The following is a 26,192-nucleotide window of genomic DNA, read 5'->3' as shown; positions in this document are numbered from 1 at the left end:
CTGGCTCAGGCTGAGATGAATCCAGGGAGTACAAAGTCACTGAAAGTAAAAATGAACACTAAGAGAGAAGGGATTTTACATGTTCAGTTAAAAAAATTACATCTGATCAAGAGCTTCCTTCAGAGACCATTGGCTTGTGTGGCCACCCCAGAGCACCCAAAATTGTCTTTATAGCCATTACTCAGCAGATCGCTAGTGCCTTATCTTCAGGCTTCTGGCTGGGGTTGGGATGGGGGCATATTTCCATACAGGGTTCTGTTTTTCATCACAGTCTTTTGCCTGTGCCTTGGATCCCTGTGCACTATCAGCACTTGTATTGTCTTGTTACTCGTATTTGTTTTTCAGTGAAGACACTGCCTGCCAAGGAAAGGCCCAGCAGATCAGTGGCTGTCTTACAAATCTTGCTGGCATGAGTGTCCAGATTGTGGGGGAAGGGGATATTTCTATCCTGTTTTAAAACAGCATAGTCAGACCAGCAAAAGCTGCAGTATCCAGGCAGTTATACCAGCAACCATGTCTTTCTGCAGTTTCCAATAGATTATGCATTCAAGAACTAGTCTACTTTTGCCATCAAGGGAATTTATTGTTGACTCTAAGCTGGGTCTCCAGTACAGCTAAAGCAGTTACACAAGCAAAATCCTTTAATTCAGGCCAACTCCCTTAAATTGCATATTGAAGACTGCAATGGAAACCGAAGTGACTATGTACAGACCTGCTATAAATTCACTAGACTCCGTAGAGCTGTTTATTTGCTCAGATTGGCCCAAAGATTGAGTGTCTCTCACAAACTCGGCACTGACGTTCTTTATCCGTAGCTGTTGTGAGATGTCCAGCCTTCTGACCGGGGGCCTGGCAGCCTCATCAGATCAACGGCACATGATCCAGGGGTCTGAAGCTTCCCAGAAATGTCAGGCACCCTGTGCTGCGTGACTGCCTTCTGCATCTGTGGGAAGCCAAATTTGTCCGGCGTGTGTTGGACTGAACTGCAGAGGCACAGCAGCTCAGCATCTCCCGAGATAGGAAAGATGTGCCTGGGGCAATCTTTCCAGATATATGGAGTCTAAGCATCCAGCTCTGGACAGGCACAGCAAATGTTCAGCTCCTGGACTTTGCTTGCTTCTTGAGTGATCCTTCCCCATCTCCTCTGAGGCCACAGCAGACAAGTAGATTTTCCTGGCAGGCAATTAGGACTATTCTGCTCGAAGGTTTCATTAACGGCCTAATCCTGGCATATGGAGGGGTTGTATTTGGGTACCAGATTGCTGGAGAGATGTTTCTTCAAATGAATTAACAGGATTTGTATGCACATGTGCTTGTAATGAGGCAGGACAGGAACTGGTATAAAAAGCATTAGCAAGTGAAGCAGCGCTTTATAATCGGGGCTTCCTGCATCCACAGTGACTCCGGGGAACTCACCTTGAAGATCTGCAACCTGATGCCTCAGGACAGCGGCATTTACACCTGTGTGGCAACCAATGAACATGGAACCGCATCAACCTCTGCAACCATCAAAGTTCAAGGTAGCGTATCTGACCTTAACACCCAGGATTTTTCCTGTACAGGGTCCCTTGGTGGGGGCTGGGAGCACACAGGAATAGCCGATGCAAAGGCAGCCGGACGTGGAGCTGTGCCAGGTGAATTGAGACATTAAAATCATACAGCCGTTCCTCAGCTAAGACTCCCACTGATAGCTGAAGGCAGCGCAGACTCTTTGCGCTTGATTAAGTCGTCTGATCATAAGCGTCACATCTGGGAAAGGAAAATGTGTTGGCACTGGTTCAGCTCCTGCGTCCTGCTCGCAGCGCTGCTTCCCAGGGGCTCGGTAAGGTCGGCCGGGGGAAGCTGAGCTCCCTCGGGCTGCCAAACCCCTGGGAGGAGGATGCCCCGGCTGCCCACAGGGAGCTCTGTGCTTTAGAGCCTGTCTGGAGCGGGGGGACCTGGGATCCAGTGATGCTGATTTTCAGCCTCCCCTTCTCTGGGAAGGACAGAGGAGGCGAGAGTAAGGCTTGGCCTGGGTGAACTGTTCTGCAGGGACTCAGCTCAGAGACATGTCTCCGAGCCTGAATTCTCAGCGCCATAATTAGTGACCTAACTAATTGTAATGAATATGAAATGATGAGTTGATGTTCATGACCTCCAGCTCCAGGAAGGGATCCGTTAGCATGAGAGATGAGGGGTGCCTGCTGCGTTGAAGGGGATGGCACAGAGATGAATGTCTAACTGGTGACTTACAGATGCAGGAGTGTCACAAGCATTTAGAAGTCAATTTGTTTGGTCTCAGAAACTGCCCTAGAGATATAATTTCTCCAATTTATCCAAGCAAGTTAGTGGCTGCACTAACTACTCCTGTGCTGAAAGGAGCCCTGAGCAAAACACAGAATTACTGGTCATTTGCTAATCTGCTGCCAAACATACCAAGCACCATACACCCAGAAGCACTCTGAGTGGCTTTTTTGTGTCATTTTTGGACACTTCAAGGTGACTCCGCACCTCAAGAACCTCACTTACTGCTTGGTGAAGTCCACAACAACATTTGTTTTCCTCAGTTCCATGGGCTTTGCATCAGGTCTTGAGCTGGAGCAAACATTAGCAGCAGAAACTGGCAGGTAAAGAGGCTCTGCCTTTAGAGCAGCTGAGCTCAGACAGATCCTCTGCACCCAAGGGGCGATTCTCCTGGCCAGTCTCGCAGGGAGCTCCCTGAGGCGTCGCAGTCCAGTTGACCACCAGCTGTGAGCAAGAAGATATTCCCCCTGCCCTGTAGTACTGTGAGACCATGTCAAGGCAGCAGGGCTTGCAAGCAGCACGGTTCTCTCCTAGCTGCTAGTATGGAGGTCTCAGACCCACGGTGGTAGGTGAACAGGACCATGACATTGCCTTTCCTCTGGTTGTGCTGGTAATCCAGTGTAAACCAGAGCGCTCCCTCTGCAAGGCGCAGCTGCCTCGTAGTGACCTGATGTACCTGACGCACATGATCTTCAGAATAAAGCACTATCGCTTGTTGATGTGATGCTGGACTTGGTGCTTGTTTTCTCTTCCCAAGGTGTCCCAGCTGCCCCAAATCGCCCCATTGCTCAGGAGAGAAGCTGCACCTCTGTGATCCTACGCTGGCTACCCCCATCCAGTACAGGCAATTGCACCATTTCAGGCTACACTGTGGAGTACAGGGAAGAAAGTAAGTGGTTTCAGCTGTGCTCACTGGCTGGGAGAATGAGAACAAAGTAAGTCTCCTTTATGGCACAAGAGGTCCCAAAAGCATCCTTGCCACCACTGGGGTGCCACTAGCTGTTGCTCACAAATCCCAAAGCCTAAGGCCAAAAGAAGCCCTTCTATCATCCAGTCCAGCTTCTCATGTATTACAGACCTTTCTGTTTCCTCTAATCACTTAATGCAAGTAAAACATACCCATCACTGAGGCATCCTTTCATTATTTGCATTCTACCACCATGGTATCCATCCTTTCTGGTGGATGTTTCCTGGGAATGCAAAACCTAAGCAGCCTCATTATTTTTTTTATCTGGATAGAGTTGCAGATCCCTGCATACTTTCCAAGCTCAGCTCTGAAACCCATTTGTTCTTAAATCCAACCGTCCTTTTCCCCTGAAGAATTAAATAGATATTAAATGCACTGTTTTCCCAATATGCACAGACACGTGCTCTTGAAAAGGATATTTGAAATGATTCACATCCCTTTTTGCATTCTTCCTGCAAAGGTGTGAGGGTCTCTGGGCAGTAAACCTTGCCTTAGGTATGTGGCTTCTGTTTTTTCCCCTTCATCCTTCAAAAAATCCTACCTTATGTTAGTAAATGTGCAAACTTAATCACTCCATCATATTAATACCTTCTCTTAGCAAATACTCTGCCTTGACCCTCACTGTGCCATCAGTGTGACTGGCATTTTTGTGAAAGAATAAAAGCTCTTCTATTAACAACAGCCACCAAAACAAACAGCAAATGCAGCAGTGTTTTCAGTACTCCTCCCACTTCAAAGGAATCACTGCCTCTTCCCTGTAAAACCAACCTTGACCCTGTGAGACCAGGCAATCAGAATTTGCCCACAGTGCATACAAAATATATGGGTCGTGGTAAATAATGTAAAGGTAAAAAGCCCCGAAATTACTAAAATAAGATAAAATTTTATATATTCTTGAAAGAAATCATAGGTTGTGACAGGGCTCAGTGTCCCAGGGGTCCTTTTCTGTTCCGTGACCCTGTGCAGATGAATAAAGTATTGCTTCTTTGGATGCCACAGGTTAGGCAATGGTTGGGTTTGTTTCTTTTAGGAGCAGAAACACATGACAGTCACACATTTCTTTGCTGCGATCCTGCTCATCTGCCAAAAGCCCATACTAAGCCTCAGAAAGCTGGTTCTCCTCCTGCAGCTCCAGGTTTCACTGTAGCCACCACGTCTTCTGAAAGACTTCATCTGCAAAAGCACTTTGATTGCACTGATGCCCTGTCTCAGCTTCACCTGGGACTCCCTTGTCCATATTTTTTTTTGCAGTATTTCTGCTACCGATTCTCTCACAGCAGAGCTGTCATCAAATCAGCTCTCCATTCCTGTCTTATCACGCTGCCCTGAGACATCACTTGTAGTACGCAGCCACGGCTAGACCGCTGGAGAGATCAACTTGTCCCTGGGCTGTGGTTTTTCCATCGCTATCGGTCAAGTCAGGGGCATTTCCTTCTTCCCTCATTTAGCCAGACTGGAAGGTGGCTGCAACACAATATAGCTTTGTATGGTCCAGTTCTAGTTTAACAGAAATACATCAGTCTCCTGTAATGTAGCCTTTTAAAAACCTTGTGAATTTTAACCTCCCAGGGTACTCCATGAGTTGGGCAGAGAAAGCCTCTGCTCTGAGTTCATGTATTGAGACTGTTTCCTGCAGATCTCCTTCTCTCCCTCTGTAAAACGCAGGCTCGCAAGTCTGGCAGCAGTCAGTAGCCTCAACTTTGGACACGTACCTTGTCATTGAGGACCTGGCCCCAGGCTGCCAGTATCAGTTTCGAGTGAGTGCCAGCAATCCCTGGGGGATCAGCTTGCCCAGTGACCCGTCTGAATTTGTAAGGCTCCCGGAGTATGGTGAGTGGGGCACGGCAAGGAGGGGCTGATGCGTGCAGGTGTCCACCTGTGCAGTCAGTATGGTGAGACAGACTTGTGCTTTGATGGATCCCGATAAAAACATTGATCCTGGAGCTCGTAGGAGTACAAGAGAAAGCCTGGGCGATGCTCAGAGCCAGCTCCTGCCACTAGAAAGGTTTTTCATGTCTGCTGCTCCAGCAGGGCTCACAGCCTCCCTCTGTCACAGGAGCTATTGCAGTTTCCTAGCAGGTCCCTGCTTTCTATCCGAAGACCGTTTCTTGTCTTCATCTCTGGGCAACAGGCTCCACATCCGGCCCAGTGTGTCCCCTGCCTTTCCACAATGCTGGTAGCACCAGGGGCTTCTGCTGGGCAGTCCAGCTGGGGTCTGCAAGTCAGCTTGCAAAATGTACCCCTCCCGAGCAATGCGGCCGGCATAGGAAGGCTGCGATGGACGCAGGCCTGTGCTCGCAGTGCTGCAGGGATTTGGGGTACAGCTCACTCACAACGGTGCTGTGAGCAGAGCCCACGTTTCCCCATGTTTTAGCAGCTCCAGTGCATAACTAGGTCTGTGATTGGCTTGAATAGCCTGTGCTGGATGAAACGAGAGCTCACATGGGATAGCTCTACCACCCAGTTACACACAGACATGCCCTTAGACTGTCCATATGGCCCTTTTCAGCCCAAAATTGCAAGGACAGATTTGAATCCACCTTATCCACACCTTCCTCTGGGGAGCTCTGGCTTTTAGTGGTGCAACACATTGGAGCTGCACCTGGGCAATATGGAACTGGACTCCTAGTGGTAATATTTGCTGTTTTAAGTAATATAGTCTCCCAGAATTTTAAAATATGCCATTTTTAGTCCACAGGAAACTGTCTTTAACTGTATGCTTTCTTGAATGTTCTTTGTTCTTCCAAAGACTCTGCTGCTGATGGTGCCACTATTTCGTGGAAGGAAAACTTTGATCTCGCTTATGCAGAGCTGCATGAGATTGGGAGGTAATATTAACCCTGCTTATCTCTGCAGTAAAACACCAAAACAATGGCTTGAAGCTTTTTCCTTGGAGGACAGTTTAGGGTGCTTTTTGTAGTTAGCTTGAAAACTGCTGCTCCTTGCAAAAGCACGTTAAGTACTGATTAAAATATAGACTGGCTAAACTATGGACTAAATCCTGTTTTTCAAGATCAGTTGCGATTTGAGGATTGCAACCTGGCAAACTTGTGAACAATTAGGCAGCCAAATCTCTGAGAGCCACTGCTAGCTCTTGCTGGTATCTCCTCTGACATCTCTGATTTGGTGTGAGCTTTTGAAGTCATGACAATTTGCTGGTTCTGGATAAGCTTAACCTCAAAGACTAAGTTTGCTGAAGCACATGAGGCATGTGACTGACTTAAATCACATGCTGAAGCGCTTTGCTGATTGCGATGGTCAGTTGAACAGGAGCCTAAATAGGAGCTGCATACACTGTCAGCCCCCGGTGCTCTGTGCAGACAACAGATAAGGGGCATGCAAACAATTCAGGTTAATGCAGTTAGTTCTTCAGCTCAGAGATCAGAGGCGAGTAATTCTGGGCCTGAAAGGACAGGAGTCTCTCTGGTTCTGTAGAAAGAAGAGGGATGCATTAATAAGAGGCCAAGTTCAGCACACGGTTTCACTGGAGTAGATTTACTTTCAGGAATGGTACTAGGCACTAGTCCGTATGAGCTTCCTAAATGCTTTCCTGCCAGCTTTTTTCTTAATTTCTTACTGTGTGTCTGAAACAGTGACACAAAATGATAGGTTAGTGATTATTTAGCAAGGCTTTTCTTTTAGTTGAGAAAGTTTGGGCTCTTTATTAAAGCAACTGGAGAAGGGAGACCCACAGGTAAAAAAAGAGAGAGAACCTGTAAAAGTGGCAGCAAATTGAACCCAGGGGAGATTGTTAGAGGACTTCGGTATGGCTGCACAAAGCAAAGTGACACCGTTTGCTCTCAGTGTCTGCTAATCCCCAAAGAATCTCTATACCCAGGGTAAGAGATGGAGGCTCTTTGTTGGAAAAGGTTATGAACAACTAGTTAAATCTGATTCCTTGTGAAATATTAATGTGCTGAATCAAATAACACTTTGAAAATCAGTCTGTTATTGCACTGAAAACTAGGCGTGATTTATTCATGAGACCCCTTCATTATTCTTTTTTAATTATTATTTTATTTTTATTTCAGGGGTCGATTCTCCATAGTAAAGAAATGTGTTCACAAAGCCACCCGGAAAGACGTTGCTGTAAAATTCATTAGTAAAAAAATGAAAAAGAAAGAGCAGGCAGCACACGAAGCAGCTTTGTTACAGCACTTACAGCATCCTCAGTACATCACTATCCACGATACCTACGAGTCTCCTACTTCTTACATCTTAGTTTTGGAACTGTAAGTACATGGAGCTTGAATTCAAGTGTCTGGGTAGGAATCACAGCCCTATTAAAGCCAAGGATAAAATTAACCCTGACTTCAGCAGGGCAAAGATTTTGTCATCTGTTTTTTATTGATTGTGACGTCAAATGAAATAGCCATTTTCTGCAGAGCTTCCCCTGCCTTTTCTTTACAGTAAATAAGATTCAGAGGGACAAATAAAACTGCTTTCTACTCCGGTGAAGCTTGGGTAATTGTATCAGCCGTTAGTTTGTCCCACTGAATAGCATCAGATTTATTTGGGCAGTTTTGTCCACTTTTTGTATTCCAGTAAATGTGTTTCAGCTAGATTGAAGCCTACATTGTTCTAATACTTCTTGGTGAAAACAGCTGTGTAGCAACTATGCTTGCCCCTATAAGGAGAAATAGCAACCAAAATCCAAAATGCTTCTTTGTTACAGTATATCCAACAAAGTATATTTGGGCTATTTGCTTGTTTATTTATACAGATAAATAAAACTAGGTGGAAAACTTTTATTGGGTTAGTTTTCCCACAGAACATATTACCAGCTGAAAATGTCAGTGATTTTTTTCTGCATTATGCAACCAGCTCTATAAATAAGTAGATGAATCCAAATAATTAAGAGGATCTGTTTTCAAAGGAATTGCCTCCGTCTATTGAATCCATCCTTAAGCAAATGAGTTTACTTTGAGACTGTTGCTAAATTTTTCAAGGACTGGAGGTAACAATTGAGGATTAATCATTCTACCACTTCCACGGCCTGCGGTATCTTCAGATATCATTACATTCTCATCAGATCTTGCATTTTAGTTTCCTCCATTTTTAGGTCACAAAGTTTCCATTGCAATTTTGTTTTCAAATATTAACTGTTCCTAGAGATACCATGTGATCTTTCATGTGCAGGGTTTGATTTGTTTGTAGGATGGATGACGGTCGTCTCTTAGATTATCTAATGAACCATGATGAACTTATGGAGGAAAAAGTCGCTTTCTACATAAGAGACACAATGGAAGCCTTGCAGTATCTTCACAATTGCAGAGTGGCTCACTTAGACATAAAGGTAAGACAAAAAGAGAATGATGCTATTATTCAGTGCCCTGGTACAGAGAGTTCCCAGCTGCACAGACAGGGAGGAGGTGCAGTCTGTATCCCGAAGAGATGATCGCTAAATGGCCAAGCACTATCGTTCAGACCTATTGACCAGAGAAAGGACTTACTGACCTGCAGCGCAAGGTCTTTTTCTTCCTTCAGACAAGAGATGCACCTATTTCCTTAATTCAGTGATTTGTTCTCAAGGGCTTTCTGGAAGAGGCATTTAATGAAGAAGGAGGATGTCTGAGACAAGAGTGAGATGACACTAGCACCTGAGTGGGGTTAGATAAATCCCCAGGGGATGGTTTGGGCTCACACCTGTACAAACTTAGCTACCAAGCTTCCTGAGCAGAGCTGGCTTGTGGACAGGCAGCTCAGGGCAGGCCAGAAGGAGCGCGTGTCTCCCTCACATCCACAGCAGTGCCCTCGAGAGCCCAAAGCAAGGGGAGAGGAGGGTGCAGGGAAGCAGGAGGTGGGGAGGGCTGGCAGGGGCAAAGGAAAGCAGTACGCTGCATTGTGCTGCAGAGCCTGAGGGGAACTGGGTGGGAGATACACCCAGGGAGAGGTTCAGAGGAAGAACAAGCTGCATTGTGGAGAAGAAATTCAGGCATTCTATAATGTCATGCTCAGTTAGATTAGCACAGCTTGTACCTCCTTTTGTTAGCGCACATGGCAGGAGGCACTGCACTGTCCTGGATTCCGCATTGTACTGCTGTCCTCACCAACATCCCAGTTATCTTGGATGACAGAGAATTAGCGATTGAATTTATGATCAAGTGTTTTGAGTTTTGTGATCTACAACATTGATTCTGGTTGCCAGGGATATCAGATAATCTATAATATTTTTGCAGACTTAAATGCCAATTAAAAATGGAGAATGAGAGATGAATTTAACTTTCTTGTATAGTGGACAGTCCAGCTCCAAGGAGGTCTCTTCTCAACTCTCCAACCCCCAGGCATGTCAGATGAAGTGATGCTTTCATTCTTCTGCTGTCTACTACCACTACAAAAAAAAGATTCCTTTTGTACAGTATCTTATGTGAGCATTAGTCCCAAAAGGCTAAAACATCCTGATTTATTTCAGTAAGATTGTTTGTATTTTCTGCTGTATTTATAGGACCTGTCAAAAAGTAGGTATTACCCGGAGGTAAGAAACTGCACTGAATTCTCTGTTTGATCATAAGATACCTCCCAGAAACAAGGTGGGAAGCCAATTTTCTGTGACCTATTTACAGTTCTCCTGAATGAGGGATGCTAAATAAAGCACCTTCTGTTGCTAAGTAGGAAGCAGGAGATTCACTGGTAGTGACAGCAGACCTAGCCATGGACTGTCTTGTCCCCGGATCCTGCTCAAGAACGTGTTGATTTTGTCGATGCAGACTGCACAAGACAAGAGCAAGCAGAGAGATTTGAACAGCAGTGTAGTGAACTTTGCTTTACGTATCTAGCCATGAGGCAGCAGTAAAATATGCATGAGGATGAGGGGCTATAGGACAGAAAAGTGAGTCTAGGGAGGGTGCAAGAAGTAAATTCAGAAATCATCTCAGAGCCAACAAAGGAAGTAAAATCCATGTTAAGTCCTCAGAGCGGAGTGTAGAGGCAATGCTCAGCATCTCCCTCTGAGAGAGAGAGAGATCTTAAATACTGAAAGAGTTGGTAAAACAGAGGGAAAATCAACTGGGATTAAATATAATTGCACTCTGGCCTGGAAGGCATGACTGTGTGCTGGTGGTTATAAGGGAACACTGGCAGCTCCATCCATGTCAACTTACAGCAACATTACTGTAATGGCAGTAATGGCACGCACCAGAGTCCCTCCCAGGATACGTGGTGGCGGGAGCAAAGTTGAACATTTAGTTCATGAAGAACATTTCTGCTACAAGTTACTCACATTTATGTAGCCAGTTGTCATGTAAACAAATGGAATCTAAATAAACTGATCAGAGATACACAAGTCTTATCAAAATTTAAAAATCTGTCAGTGCTCTTAATCTGTAGAGATTAGTTTGGGAAAATAAACTGAGAGTATTTGGCACAAAGTGCAAAATCCCAGTGTTGCCCTAGTACAAAAGAGGATGTTGTCATTGCAACTTCAGCATTGATCTGAATTTACAGCAGTGTAAACAGCAGCTGAGCCGGTTCCTTGTCATTCACTCTCCCGATCTGTACCTCGCACATCTGATTAAATGCAAGTTTTGATTGGCAATTAAACCTAAATGAAATCTACACATTTTATTTGCCAAAATATAATATTATTAAGTTTTTGTTATTATCTTTTCAACAGCCAGAAAATCTGCTCATTGATTTAAGAATCCCAGTACCTCGTGTGAAGATCATTGATTTGGAAGATGCAGTTCAGATCACAGGTCATTACCATGTCCACCACCTCCTTGGAAACCCGGAGTTCGCGGCTCCTGAAGTTATCCAAGGCCTTCCTGTCTCCCTGAGCACAGATATCTGGAGCATTGGGGTCCTCACCTACGTCATGTTAAGTGGTGTCTCTCCTTTCCTGGATGAAAGCAAAGAGGAGACTTGTATCAATGTGTGCAGAGTAGATTTCAGCTTCCCGCCCGAGTACTTTTCCGATGTGAGTCATGCTGCCAGGGATTTCATCAACGTTATCCTCCAGGAAGACTTCAGGAGAAGGCCGACGGCAGCCACTTGTTTACAGCATCCGTGGCTGCAACCACACAACGGCAGCTATTCCAAGATTCCACTGGATACCTCCCGCTTGGCTTCCTTCATTGAGCGCCGCAGACACCAGTACGACGTGCACCCGGTCCCCAGCGTCAAGAGTTTCCTGATGAGCAGGCTGAACCCAGGCACGTAATGCCTCCATCCCTGGGGTCCTACGCCGCTGGTCCTGAGGCAAGGTGCAGGGAGCGAGCAGGCACAAAGCAGATCTGTCTGTACATAGTCCCGTATTTGGCGTTTGCATTTCACGTGGCTTCCCTAACTGCAGGGTACAAATCATTGCGGAGGTGGCAGTACCTGCCCAGTTCCTCGGGACCAAAGCAAAGAGGGTAACGGCGGCAGGTACCCGCTCCCTCCCCTTGGCGGGCTCCTCTTGGGACACGTGGTATTGTCACATCCACCACCAAAAAAGACTGCGGGAAGCAAACACCAACTGGAAACGAGAGCCAAAATTGCAGTTGCCTTAATCTTTGTGAGGCAGCCTTATAAGAAATCCTCTTGATCTTGTTGAACTGATTTCAAAATGTACGAGAGATTAGGAGTAGGATAGTGGGGGGGGAGTGAGACTAGGCTGACCTTAGCATGCACTGCAGAACTGGACTGAAGTCAGTTTTTGCTGAAATCATTGCAAGCCTGCTCCAGGTTAACAGACGGATTTTGCACACCCCATATGCCTGGGTCTGCCATGATTTCAGTGGGGACTTTGCCTGCGTAGGACATGCAAGATCAGGCCCTAGTCACTGCTGGATCAGCTTCCATGGTGGTGCGGCTTAGATACATTCTTGTTGTGTGGTAGTGCTCAGACCAAAATCCCCTGTTAATCCTTGGGGTTTCTGCTGTGTCAAGTCAACATGCAGTACCTTTCGGAGCTACGATTAAGGCAATGAATTCATTGGCGCATACAGCTGGTTTTGACTAAGCACAATGAGACTATGATGGGTTTTTTAAAAGCATTTTATACACTCTGTACAGAAATCTTTTGCAAAACCTGTGCATTGAGAAAAGGCTGTGTCCATTTTTTGCAGTATCTGTAAACTAGATGATGACGATGAAGACAATTTTTTCTATCACAGGTTTTCAGTATACATATATTGTAACATATATATAAATATATATATAAAGGATCCTGTTCCATTTCTAGCTTCAGAATTGCTTGGCCCAAAGTCCATCTAAGCCTTTCAGAGTGCAGTAGGAGTGGTGAGTTCATCCTTGTGCTTACAGCTTGAAAATCGTTTTCAGTGTTTAAAGTATGTCATTTGTTTCATTTCCAAACTTGTAAATATCTCTCAGCCACCGTTAGCACCTCATCACCAAAGCATTCGTGAGGATATTTTTATGTCCAAAGCCTAATTTGTAATAAAATAAAAAATATTCACAATTAAAACATTTCTTTCTTGCAAGCCAAGTTGCAACATCATCATATTGCTGTTACAGTGATGGAGCCAGCCTTAAGTATAACCAACGCAGGGAGTCTGCAGTGACCAATCAGCAGTTCGTAGGCTGGCCAAATCTTCCTCTCTAGCAGCAGGACTGGAAGGGGAAACCCCTCCCTGGCTGGTGCTTCCCCATCCTGCTGCCGCACCCTAAAACTCTACAGCCTTGTAGGGTGACGATCAAAGAGATTTTTTTTTTCCCCCAGCATGCGAGGACTTTGTCTCGGTGCTGAGTGCCATTGCTGTGCCTGTAATGGGAAATGTCAGTTGTTACCAAAGGTTTTCCTAAGGAAAAGGGCTTGATCTGACCATGTGTGCTCAGTATAGACTCTCTTGTAAGGGCAAGAGTCAAATTTAATTTACCATCCAAGTAACTGCACTGTGAGCCTGCAATATATCTGCAGGAGGAAAAGCTGTCTCTGCCAGCAGGTGGTGGAGATAGTCTGCAAGTACTGTTAAATCTCAGGGCTCTGCTAGCCCTTTTTTTGATCCACCTCCAAGCTCAGTTTCATGGCAGGTAGGAGACCTGGCCCTTCTCTTTGTGCTTGCTCTATCAGTACGCTGGAGTGGTCAGTATTTTGCTACCAGAGAAGAAAGGAGGCACAGTAAAAAAACCCAACATTCAGCACCGCCTGCATGCAATAAAAGAACAGAGCTTGAGGTCGGGGAGCCACAGTCAGAAGGGTGAGCCCGGGTGCCTGAGCAGTCAGAAGCGGTGTACAAGGCTGTGTGGCTGATGGAGCGAGATCTAATTCAGGGCGAAGTTGTGGAAAGGCTTGAAAGAGAAGGTGTTCACAGAAGGCTAAACCTTCTGGATCAGACAGAACCTATCTCAGTGCAGCAGCTAAGTTTCTAAGCAATCCCGCAGCACCTCTTAGACAAAGACCAGACTCTCATCCTGAGCAAGAGTGCAAAGTATGCGATTTCTTAGCAACCGAAACTTCTTCACACAGCAGTCATCAAGGGGTGTCTTTAATTAGCACCAGCCTCAGGTACTTTCTCACTACAGGACTGTTCGTACTTCTTCCTATTTGTCAAAGCTGGCTCTTTGTGCTGTGATTGTGCTGCCCGTAAAAAAATGTTTATGGAGGTGTGGTTTATAAAACCCACAGCTTTTATTAGGCCTGCGGGTACAGTTTAAGCCACAGTCTTTCTGCTTGGCATTAATACAAACAAATTCTCATGTATCACATGAAATCTGGAGTTATTTCTCATTTTATTTTCCTACCTCCTGCATTCGCATCTCAAACTGCAACAGCAGACACTTTAGATGCACAGGGGGAAAAAGCTGGATTGTTTAACGGAATATTTAAGCCTCTCATTGCTGTCAAATCACAGAAAAAAAAACCCCAAAAGGCTGAAAGAGTATACATGTTTTGGTATTGGTGCTCAGATTCAAAGAAGAGGCTCCTCATCAAGGGAGAGCTGGAGGTGCTGAACTCCAAGGATTTTGAATGTTATGGGGTTGCTTTCCTTTATGGTTCTGCTTTTTCCATGTTCATGTTAGAGAACTCCTCTTCCTGGGCACCGCTCTTCTTACAGCACATTCAGGAAAACTTGAACCTGTTAGTACTTCCAGATACATTTGTGATCATCAACCATTCTGGCATTTTATCTCAAAGATTTCTTTTGCCTGAATAGTATCAAGTTGACATGAAATGCTGCTGTATGCTAAATACAGAGGAAGTATTCTGACCTTGCTCTCTCAAGGTCTTTTTCAGCCAACCTGTGGCCTCTCTGCAGATCCGACAGGTCCTGCAACTCCGTTGTAGACTGTAACTCTGTCGTAAAGAGATTACAGAAGCTCAGCAAGTAGGTTTGGAGTGAGCCCACTGGGTGAGAAACACCACAGCCAACCCCCTTTGCACCACGGCCAACCCCCTTTGCAGCATTCTCCAACTACTGGATTTTTTTGTGCATGAAATATTGCCTGTAACAAACATGGGAAAACACAGTTTCTCATAAAGCTCTGTTAGGCCTTTACAAAGCTCCCCAGAGAGCACCTGACTCTGAAGGGAAGACTTCTGCCTGCAGCTTTACCACTCGGGGTATTCCCAAGACAGCAGAGTGAAGGTGTAATGGTAGCTGCACCCTCTAGCTTCCGTGGCAGCTTCAGACCAGCTAGAATGACCAACAGTAATACTAGCAACGGAGCACCACAAGCTCAGTGCAGACTGGCACACAGCCACCACCTTCAGACATCTTCATGGTGCTCTTACCCTGCACTGACATCAAAGTACGCTTGCTCACGGTGTCCCCCAGCACTGGGCTGGGTGACAGGCCTGCAGGAAGGCAGCAGCAAAGGCGCCAGTGAAACAGAGCCCAGAGGGCACGGTGACATGCGGCACTCGTTATTTAAGATGGCTACATTTAAAGAACATGCGTGGCAACAAGCAACTAACTCGCCTCTCTCTCTCCGCTCCACTTGGAGCAGCCAGGCCAGGCTGTTTCACTCTTAGCCAGTGAATAGGAACCATGCAACACTGTCAGCTCCCATCACTGCCCGAAGCACTTGCTGCCCCGTGGGAGATCCCCATCTCTGCACCAAGCTACCAAGCCCCCTACGCATGTTACTACAGGGATGACAGACAGCCGGTCCAGAGTTTTAGACTTTAATATTTTAAAGCAATCCACGCTTTAAAATTTATAAAATTTCTCTTTTCCTACTTGTACCAATAAGTCTTGTGTATTCTTACTGCCCTTTTATTTTAAATTACTCTATTTTTTTTCAGTAACATTTATCTTTAAAAGCATTTTACTTTTAAACTAAGTTAATGCTGAGACAAAGTCTGTGCCCTCAACTGACCTGTACAAGTTCTGTGGGTTCAGTGGAGTTCATTAGCATTTCTGATGATGTTATTAGGCCTTTGTTACAAATACCATGAAGAAAGGCTAAATGCACGTTATGACCTGACTATATATAACCATATTTTAATACCCTTGCAATGAGGGGACTGCAAGTGACCTGGGATAATATAAACTTCAGAGACAGATGTAAAGGCTAGTCTGTATATTCAAAGGTCTAACACATAATTAACACGCATAGGGGCTAACCACCTGGTTTTGTTTCTGTTCCTTTCACTGCAGAGGTAGATTCTCGTCTAACACAGGGCTTGGATTTATTTTCCAGCTCATTCTTTCATGTCCCATCAGAAAATGGTGCTTTCCCAAGGAAACAAAATAAAATCTCATTTTACTAGGCTGACTGCACACTGCCATCAAGTGATGAATTCTCATTCTGGGATCTGTATAGTGGTGAGTGTTACCATAGCGTCAGGATGCTGAGTATTCGCTGTAACTGTAGTCTTTATTATGGAGCTAGTGAAAAACTAACATCTTCTCTACTCAAGCCATATTTCACCTTCATGTCCAACTTCTGATGCTGGTGCTTTTACTTCTCTTTCTACCAAACTGTTCGCCGTTGCTCTGCCACTGAGGTCCATTTGCTAACTTTTGGAAGGCAAATGCAACAGAAAGTGCAAAAAAAAAAAAAAAAATAAAGCTCAGACTTATTCACTGAGATAAGAGCAAACAGTTGGACTATGTTGATGCTTTTCAATCTTTGCAACTATCAACTGAAGGAGGAAAAAAGAAACAGTATTGCTAACAGCTCAGCATTTTCAAGGTGCAAAGTAATTCCACAGCCTTAATTATTTCAGTGTATTGCTGGTCTGCCTTAAATGTATCTTCAGTTTTACTGCGAATTTCATTTTGTATGCACACAATGTTGTTTTGTAAAGGTAAGTTTGTAAATATTTCCTTTGTACGTCTAATCACTCATGTGTACTGTTGTGAGGTGATTACTTGCTGTCCCATGTTGTTATTACTGTACTGCAGTATATATGATCATCTACAGATGTAGCTTCAAACTGTACATCTTCTGTCCTTGCATTCCTATAAATAGAATATACTAATGACGCAGTTTCTGGGCATTTTTGATTAAATACAATTGTTCCGAGAAGAACGGCTCAGTCTTATTTCACACATATGGCCATCTTTCTGAGGCCTTGAAGACTCAGCTCGCCGATTGCTTTATTCACCTCATCTTTTTCGGAGACGTTCGCAGGAAAGCAGAGCAAGAGACTACGACTCCAGCCAACTCTTAGCCTTGCGTACATCAACCCAAAAACCAAGCAGCCTTTCGGGAGTCACCCCGAGAGCCGAAGCACGAAGTCTCGGGGCGCAGCAAACCCTCCCTGCCGCGCTGCTGCGTGTCCGCACGGGGCTCCCCGCTTCCCTGTGGGAAGGGCGGGTGCTGCCCGGGGTGGCCGGGGCAGACCCTGAACGCCTCCCCTGTGCGCTGGGCCCCGCGCCTCCTGCAGAGGGGTCCCCCGCCGCGTGGGGCCGGGCCCCGGGGAGCCGGGCCCGGGATGGCGCGGGCCGAGCCTCACGCCGTGGGGAGCCGGGCGCGGGGGATCTGGTCCCTCTGCCGTGCGGGGCGGGGCCCCACCGCGCGGGAAGGGGGGGCCCAGCATGGCGTGGGGCCGGGACGGCGTGGGGCCGGGCCCGCGGGGATCGGGCCCGCCGGCGCCGCGGTGCCCCGGACCGCGCGCTGCCCTCAGGCGGGCCACCCGCCCCCGCCCCGCCCTTCTCCTGCGCATGCGCACAGCGCGCACCGCCCCCTTCCCTCCCCGCGCCGCTCCGTCATCTCCTGGCGACGGGCGGCCGCGGAGGCATGGCGGCGGCGCGGAGCGTGGCGGCGGCGCTGCGTGAGGCGGGCGCCCTGCGCTTCGGCGACTTCGTGCTCAAGAGCGGCCGGGCCTCCCCCGTCTACATAGACCTGCGCGGCCTCGTCTCCCACCCGCTCCTCCTCCGCCAGGTGCGGGGCCGGGGGGGGGCGCGCGGGGGCCGAGCGGCGGCCGGTGTGGGGGGCGAGGGGCCGGGCCCTGCCCGGAGTGGCAGGCAGCGCTCGTCCGTGCCGGCACCCCGGAGGTCTCGGGTATCTCTCCGCCTCTTGCGGGGTAGAGGGCCTCTTTTAGCCTGAGGAGGGGAGGAGGCAGGGGAGCGCTGCCGGGGCCTCCAGAGGGCCCTTCCCGGGGCTGGGGTCGCGGTCTGCTGGCCAGGAGCCTGCTGGGTATAGACGTCGGGCTGGCTGTGGGGACAGCGACTGTCAAATGGTGTAAAGGAGAGAGGTTTTCATGCGTTTGCATTGCTTCCCTTGGTAATACACGTGTTCAGTCATGATCATAGAATCACTAAGGTTGGAAAAGACCTCTAAAATCATCCAGTCCAACCATCACACCAACACCTCCATGCCTACCTAACCATGTCCCAAAGTGCCACATCTACACGTTTTTTGAACTCCTCCAGGCATGGGGACTCAACCACCCTTCTGGGCAGCCTGTTCCAATGCTTGACCACCCTTTCAGTAAATAAATTTTTCCTAATATCCAATCTAAACCTCTCCTGATGCAACTTGAGGCCATTTCCTCTTGTCCTATCGCTTGTTACTTGGGAGAAGAGACCGACCCCCACCTCTCTACAACCTCCTTTCAGATAGTTGCAGAGAGCGATAAAGTCTCCCCTCAGCCTCCTTTTCTCCAGGCTAAACAACCCCAGGTCCCTCAGCTGCCCCTCATCAGCCTTGTGCTCCAGACCCTTCCCCAGCTTCGTTGCCCTTCTCTGGACACGCTCCAGCACCTCAATGTCTCTCTTGCAGTGAGGGGCCCAAAACTGAACACAGTATTCGAGGTGCAGCTTCACCAGTGCCGAGTACAGGGGGACAATCACTTCCCTAGTCCTGCTGGCCACACTATTGCTGATCCAAGCCAGGATGCCATTGACCTTCTTGGCCACCTGGGCACACTTCTGGCTCATATTCAGCCAGCTGTCAACCAACACCCCCAGGTCCTTCTCTGCTGGGCAGCTTTCCAGCCACTCTTCCCCAAGCCTGTAGCGTTGCATGGGGTTGTTGTGGCCCAAGTGCAGGACCTTGCACTTGGCCTTGTTGAACCTCATACAATGGACCTCAGCCCATCGATCCAGTCTGTCCAGGTCCCTCTGCAGAGCCTTCCTCCCCTCAAGCAGATCAACACTCCTGCCCAACTTGGTGTTGTCTGCAAACTTACTGAGGGTGCACTCGATCCCCTCATCCAGATCATTGATACAGATATTAAACAGGACTGGCCCAAACTGAGCCCTGGGGAACACCACTTGTGACCGGCCGCCAACTGGATTTAACTCCATTCACCACCACTCTTTGGGCTCGGCCATCCATCCAGTTCTTTACCCAGCGAAGAGTACACCTGTCCAAGACATGAGCAGCCAGTTTCTCCAGGAGAATGCTGTGGGAAATGGTGTCAAAGGCTTTACTAAAGCCCAGGCAGATAACATCCACAGCCTTTCCCTCATCCACTAGGTGGGTCACCTTGACATAGAAGGAGATCAGGTTGGTCAAGCAGGACCTGCCTTTCCTAAACCCATGTTGGCTGGGCCTGATCCCCTGTTTGGCCTGCACATGCCTGTTGAGCACACTCAAGATGAACCGCTCCATAATTTTCCCTGGTACTGAGGTCAGGCTGACAGGCCTGTAGTTCCCTGGATCCTCCTTCTGGCCCTTCTTGTAGATGGCCGTCACACTGGCAAGCCTCCAGTTGTCTGGGACCTCCCCTGTTAACCAGGACTGCTGACAAATGATGGAGAGTGGCTTGGCAAGCTCCTCCACCAGCTCCCTCAGTACTCTCGGGTGGATCCCATCTGGCCCCATAGACTTGTGAGTGTCCAGGTGGCATAGCAGGTTGTTAACTGCTTCCTCCTGGATTATGGGGATCTATTCTGCTCTCTGTCCCTGTCTTCCAGCTCCGGGGGCTGAATTTCCTGGGGATAACTGGTCTGACTATTAAAGACTGAGGCAAAGAAGGCATTAAGTACCTTGGCCTTTTCCTCATCCTTGGTGGCAATGTTCCACCCCTGCATCCAACAAAGGAGGGAGATTCTTGGCTCTCTTTTTGTTGTTAATGTATTCATAAAAACACAGACCGATCACTCTGGTCTGACCCTTAAAAAAAAATCTGGTTTTCCTTTTCAGGCTGCAGATCTTCTCTTTCAAACAGCCGAAAGTGCTGGTCTCGAGTATGACTGCGTGTGTGGTGTTCCTTACACAGCATTGCCGTTGGCCACAATTATCTGCTCAGAAAATCAGATTCCAATGCTTATACGGAGGAAGGAAGCAAAAGACTATGGTAAAACCTTCAAATCAAGAATTTGTGTCTACTTGTCTTGTTTGGGAAATGACTTTATATATTTGTGGTTCTTTTGTAACGTGCAGCATCTCCGTTCCAGTTTAAGGTTACCACTCCAATTCACAAAGCAGCCCCTTTTCCCCCTAAAATGTACCTCCCGCAGCATCCCAACCTGATCAGGTTCTCCCAGCTGGTTGCTGATCAGGCTGCAGCTTGAATCCTGCTGTAGCAGGTTTGGAGACTCTTGGTGGGGTGGGGGGATTGTTTCTTTGTTTTTGTTGGGGGGGGGGGAGGGGGGTGGGTGGTGTTTCTTTTCTTTAGTGGTGTCTTTTTTTCCTTGGCACCATTACCATGGTTCTGGGTTACTGGCCTCTTCCAGAAACCAAGATTTATAATTCGTTTCTCTGATATGCCGAGACCAGTGCCACATTTCACCCCCAAACAGAACTTTTTGCGTATTGACTCCAAGAGGAAGGTTTCTAGTCTCTTCTTCATTTACCTCTCAAACCCCTTTTTCTTTTATATCCTATAGTCCTGTGATCAGTGGGCAGGGTGGACCAGGTGAGAAGCAGTTCTCTACCCAATGAACCATTTATTTGATTTTGATAAAGGAAGGGGGAGAGAAAACTGAAGTGTTAACCTACTATAGCAGCTGGATTTCTACATGTGATAAGAGCTATACTCTTCCAACAGTATTTAATTAGAAAGTATGCTTGTCAAAACGAAATGTTACTCCTACGCTAGTCAGTGTGCCAGGCATGAAAACGTTTGCTGTTCCTTCTTGTGAGGACAGGGCAATGGTGACGGAATTAACTGCCTGGCACAAGGTTTCTGGTGTCACATGGATTGCAAAGCTGTACATATGCTTGTTCTCTAGGCTGTCATGGTCTAAGCACCGCACTCGCTGCATAATGTTCTCCTGCTGCTCGCTGCTTCCTGGGAAAGCTAGGCATCCTTTGTTGTTGCCCCCCCGGGAGGCGTGCCTGTTGTTGGTTAGGGCAAAGGCATTTGGGACTTTACTCCTTCTAATTGTTCTAACAGGCATATTAAGCCCAGAATACTGCCTGTGGAGAATAGGAAATAGGCTGAAGAGTACTGATAACTTGGCTGCTTTAAAGATGTTTTAAATAACTGGAGAAAATAGTTTTGTAATTCTGAGCGTTCAATTCATGGCAATAATAAACTTCTGTAGTCATCTTATCCAAAGATTTAAATTTGTGCAGTTAACAATATGTCAGTATTGTTAATGGAACATAACTTCTGGAAACATGAAGAAGTATTTTATTAACTTGGAAAAGTAACAGTCTTTTTGAATTGAATTACGCGTCAGTGACTGAGCTGTGGTAAGACCTGTGATAACTGGTATCAGGTAATAACTAAACAAATTACCCCTCCAAACTGACAGTGAATGTGAAATTCCTATTCTCTTCAAGTCCAGTTCCATTGGACTTCAGGATATGCTGCAGTGTATGCTTGTATGTGGAACAAATATGATCTTTAAATTAGTATAGCAAGTTAAAGTTTTGATACTTTAAGTTTTTTTGGGGTCTTTTAAACTTTCTTCATTTAGTGGAGTGTTTGCTTTTTATTTTTAAGGTACTAAGCGGCTGGTAGAAGGCACCATTAATCCAGGAGAAAAATGCTTGATCATTGAAGATGTGGTAACAAGTGGATCTAGTGTACTGGAAACTGCGGAAGTTCTTCAGAAAGAAGGATTAAAAGTCACAGATGCCATAGTGCTGTTGGACAGGGAGCAGGGCGGGAAGGCCAGGTTAGAGGAACGTGGAATTCACCTGCACTCTGTGTGCACGTTGTCAGGGGTGTTGGAGATTCTCCAGCAGCAGGGAGAAGTGGCTGTTGAGATGGTTGAAAAGGTGAAGAAATTCATTCAGGGAAATGTGTTTGAGCCAGTGGCTCAGAATGGCCCTGCTCCCGTGAAGAGGCTATGTAAAGAGCTGAGCTTCGGCGCTCGTGCCGAGCTGCCAGGGGTACATCCTATTGCAGCCAGGCTTCTCGCACTCATGGAAAAGAAGCAAACAAACTTGTGCCTTTCTGCTGATGTCACCAGCTCCAAAGAGCTGCTGCAGTTAGCTGCCATCCTGGGCCCCAGCATTTGTATCCTGAAGACTCATATAGACATCCTGGATGATTTCACCCGAGAGGTAGTAAAGGAGTTGAGAGCACTCGCAGATCGACATGAATTCTTGATTTTTGAAGACAGGAAATTTGCAGACATTGGAAACACAGTGAAACATCAATATGAAGGTGATTATCATCAACCGCAATTTACTGTAACTTTGCTGCCGGTGTGTGTAACTGCAGCATTGGCACAAGTTGCCAGGAGAGATTGTAGAATCTCCAGTTGGAGAAGACTCAAGGGGACAAGGCCCTGAGCAACTTGATCTAGCTTTGAAGTTAACCCTGCTGAGAGGGCATGACCTCCAGAGGTCCCTTCCAACCTTAATCTTTTTATGAATCTGTGGTTGTGCTCAGTAAGTACTTCTGACTAGTTGTTTGCTGTGAGAAAATGCAGCGTGGCGTCTTAAGGCAGCCTGCTATTGTATGCTTGTGTGCTCATTACGGCTTTCATTTGATATTGCATCTGCAACTGTAGAACTGTTTTTCTCTTTTTCTAATCCATACATCCCATATGATCTGCATGTTGTATTGAAACGTAGCACCTGTGACAGTGGATTTCTAGGTTACCATAAATGTTTCAGTGAATATTAAAGGTGAGATACTAAGAAGTGTTTGTGAAAAGTAAAACTGAGAGATTACACTTTGTGGTTAGGCAGCTGTCAGAACTGTCTGATGAGACTGAACTTGTAACTCTCAAGCTTCAGTAGTAAAACTGTCTTTTAAAATGTGAATGATTTAGCGTGCAGCTTGTTTTTTTTAACTAGTGTTTCCTGTTTAATACATTTCTAATGACGCTTTGCCTATGTCTTCTTATCCATGTTCTCAGGTGGTGTGTTCAGAATTGCATCCTGGTCAGACATCATTAATGCCCATGTGGTTCCAGGCTCTGGAGTTGTGAAAGGTCTGAAGGAAGTAGGTCTTCCTCTCCAGCATGGCTGTCTTCTGATTGCTGAGATGAGTTCCCAAGGGTCACTTGCAACGGGTGAATACACAAAAGCTGCGGTAAGTAGACAGTCTTGTTTCAGGTTAAAAGTTTGTAAAGTGTTGTGACAGGGAGGTTTGTGCGCTTCTAATATTTGTACTTCCAAAAGTCTCTCCAGCTCTAACTATTACAGGTTTTTTTTCTGTGGAGACTCAGGAATCTGACAGTGGTGTTTAAAGCTTGCAACTGTAGGCTAATCGTGTGAGGTGGTCAGAGTTCACACTGTGAATTCTAGTAAACATGCCAAGGTTGCATATTTACCACCACCCTCTTTTTTTTTCCTTAAGCAATACATTTCTAATTAGTTTAAATTCATTCATTGTCTTATTTATAACATAGAAAGAAATGTAATATTCACGTTCCTGGCTGCCAGTGCAGCAAGATCAGTGAGGGGTGAGTCAGCTCTGGGTGACTTTATATTGGTAAAGCAAGAACAGGTGTTTCATACCGCTGCCTTGCACAGCTGAGTGTGTCAAAGGGTGGATGAGAAACAGATTGCTAGTCAAGCTTAATTTTAGGTTTATCACTTGTATCTGTTTACTGATCTTCAGGTACAGATGGCTGAAGACAACTCGGATTTCGTTTTTGGATTCATATCTGGATCTAGAGTTAGTAATAAACCGGAATTTCTTCACTTAACTCCAGGGGTGCAGCTGCAAACTGGAGGTAACTTTTTCTGAAATATTTATAGTCTGTTTGTAAATACAGTAAGTGATCTAGCCTTCAGTGAAAAAGTGACTTCTGAAGAGAGTTTGGTTGCTGATTCTCTGGTGGGAGGAGTCTGTGTTTGCCATTATGGGCCCTTCTTATTTCTGGGTACACTGATCCCTTTCCTGGGAGCTCTGAAAGGCAACCAGCAGGCTACACAGCTTTGTTCGTGTGCTGAGGTGTGTGCTTACCATAAAGCACAGTCCTTAAAACATATGAAATGTCTTCAGATAGGTGTTAGGTTAGATGTACAACTACTCAGTAGGAGTAGAAAAAAAGATTTTTAACAAATACAGAAGTCTGACTGTAACACTGTTGATACCGATATAGATGCAGTATCCAATGAATTGGAAGTCTTATACTGACTAAATAGATCATCACTGAACCAGGCAGGGGAAATGTGTTTCTCTGCAATACTTAATTCTTATGAAACCTGAAGTGAAATCACAAGCAATGTTTGGGGGTTTTGCCTGTTTTAAGAAGGCTAAGGCGTATTTCAGTAATCCTGATCGGTGGTGCTTTGCGTAACTGTTCCATCTACTGTGATTGGTAAGTCATGAAAAAGGAGGGAACTCTCTGTCAAATTTGACCTGTGTAATAGTGGGTTCATTAGTTGGAGACACAGTCTCTAGTTATGTTTGTCGGCTGTCAGGGTGAGAGCTGGAACAGCATGCCTGTTCTCTGCTCCAGCACCTCTTTGAAGCTTATTAGTAGATACAGCTTTGTACAAACTAAAAAAAATGGTGTCTCTATTTCAGGTGATAATCTTGGACAGAAGTACCTAAGCCCCCAGGAAGTTATTGGTGAAAAAGGTTCAGATATCATTATTGTGGGACGTGGCATCTTGTCAGCTTCAGACCGTCTTCAAGAAGCAGAGAAGTACAGGAAGGCAGCTTGGGAGAGCTACGTAAGCAGACTTGGTATTTGTGGAGAAGACTGAAAGCAGGCCACTTTCCTAGTCAGTAAGCAAAGCTGATGGAGCTGCAGTCATCGTGAGACTTCCAGCTAAATACATAGACACTTCAGCCAGTAGAAAACTGCCCTTTTGGAGAAAAATCTGTTACTAACTAAATTATTTTTAATTGCACACACAGAGATCAAATTGTACATGCCATGGTTGTTTGTTTTTTTAATATTTGAATGTATGAAACCAAAACTTCATGCCCAGTTTTTAGCCTTAATAGCTTTTCTCTGCTGAAAAATGTTGCACGAAACACTTCAAGAGTATTTGATTGGCTGTTGTTGCTTTTATTTCTTTTCCAACCCTCAAATTCCTTCTGGTTGTAGAAACAGTATTTTACTGTTCTTAATAAGCTTCACCTGCAGACCGGACCTGCTGCCCCACTCTCACAGGATTACTCAGCTCTGCTGTTTCCAAGGAGCAAGTATGGGTCTTAATCCCACACTGTGAAACTGAATAATGTGTTGTTTAATAAATACTTTTTTGCTACTGTTTTCCTTTCATTGGATCTATAAGTCTTCCTTCTGTGGCAGTGTGAAATACTGTTTTCAGAACTCCAGTATTATAAGACATTCTAGTGTGTCTGTGACTGCAGGAATTACTCATGATTCTGTTTACAGGAGCTACAAGGAATTTGTCAGAGCAACTAGTTGTGTGCTTAACTACAGTGGAGCTCTTGATTCCTCTAATGAGAAACATGTACTTTATTGACTTTTATGACAATAGCTGGAATACTTCCAGGAATTACTTTCCATTCTTCACAATGAATGAGGAGAAGTAGAAATATCTTGTATGATTGGTTTTGATTAGAAAGGATGGAATAACCTTAAATATATCTAGTCTATGGGTGGTGGAAATCAGCTTGAATTTTCATTGCTATCAAGAAGGCAAAGGTGAATGGTGATGCAGTTCTAGGCTGCTGCTGTTGCTGTGCGATGCAAAGCACACAGAGAAAGCTGGGTCCCTTTCATACACTTACCTGTAGACTAGGAACAACTGTATCTAGTGAGAAGAGGTTTTTGGCATTAGTACTGGACTCTTCGCTAAGCCTTTCAAAGTAGGAGATTGGAGTTATGCTGAAGTTCAAAAGGAGAGGTTTTTTTGATTGATGGTTGGATTAACCTATGCAGAGTGCCTAAGACCAAGGGACGCAGGCTTGGATCTGAGGGCTTTGCCTTATGCTTCTTGTATTTGTGACGTTGTGCTCTGTTGGCAGTCAGACTTCAGAAACATACAACTGAAAGACTTCCTCGCTGTCTGGGTGTGTTGGGGGTGATGACTTTACCCTTTCACACTCCACATGCCCTGGAAGTGTGCTTCCACTCACCTTTATGACAGGGCTGCTTGTGGGGCTTAGGAGTTGGTTGTTGTGGAGAGAATATTAGAACTTACTCAGTGTGTGTTTTTTGTTTTCCTTGGGACTACCGTTTGCTTCAATAGTCTTCTTATGTGTCATCATTTATGTCTGGAGAACTCCATCCAGGGAAGATGGAGGCTCTCTTGGCCACCTTTCACA

The 26,192-nt window shown here is 45.9% G+C and overlaps 2 protein-coding genes across 10 annotated transcripts in view; both read left to right on the top strand.

The window, feature by feature from the left end:
* Positions 1–11,715, top strand: part of KALRN (kalirin RhoGEF kinase) — a 534,671-nt gene extending 522,956 nt beyond the window's left edge. For all 9 annotated transcript variants that reach the window (XM_072875252.1, XM_072875256.1, XM_072875249.1 and 6 more), the window contains 7 exons: positions 1,399–1,520; positions 3,041–3,172; positions 4,916–5,080; positions 6,000–6,078; positions 7,282–7,482; positions 8,408–8,546; positions 10,863–11,715. In XM_072875252.1, the coding sequence (XP_072731353.1) occupies positions 1,399–1,520; positions 3,041–3,172; positions 4,916–5,080; positions 6,000–6,078; positions 7,282–7,482; positions 8,408–8,546; positions 10,863–11,408 (1,384 nt within the window). In that variant the 3' untranslated portion in view covers positions 11,409–11,715. The remainder of the gene's footprint in view (positions 1–1,398; positions 1,521–3,040; positions 3,173–4,915; positions 5,081–5,999; positions 6,079–7,281; positions 7,483–8,407; positions 8,547–10,862) is intronic.
* Positions 11,716–17,345: 5,630 nt separating this feature from the next.
* UMPS (uridine monophosphate synthetase) lies at positions 17,346–25,179 on the top strand. Its single transcript, XM_072875016.1, has 6 exons — positions 17,346–17,524; positions 19,733–19,886; positions 21,483–22,151; positions 22,852–23,027; positions 23,559–23,673; positions 24,474–25,179. The coding sequence occupies exons 1-6, from the start codon at positions 17,381–17,383 to the stop codon at positions 24,653–24,655; spliced, it is 1,440 nt and encodes a 479-aa protein (XP_072731117.1). The 5' UTR covers positions 17,346–17,380; the 3' UTR covers positions 24,656–25,179.
* Positions 25,180–26,192: the final 1,013 nt, after the last annotated feature.

The sequence above is a fragment of the Ciconia boyciana genome, chromosome 10, assembly GCF_034638445.1.
Source record: "Ciconia boyciana chromosome 10, ASM3463844v1, whole genome shotgun sequence".
NCBI lineage: Eukaryota > Metazoa > Chordata > Aves > Ciconiiformes > Ciconiidae > Ciconia > Ciconia boyciana.
Note: the sequence above shows the minus strand (reverse complement) of the source record. Positions and strands in the feature narration are given on the sequence as shown.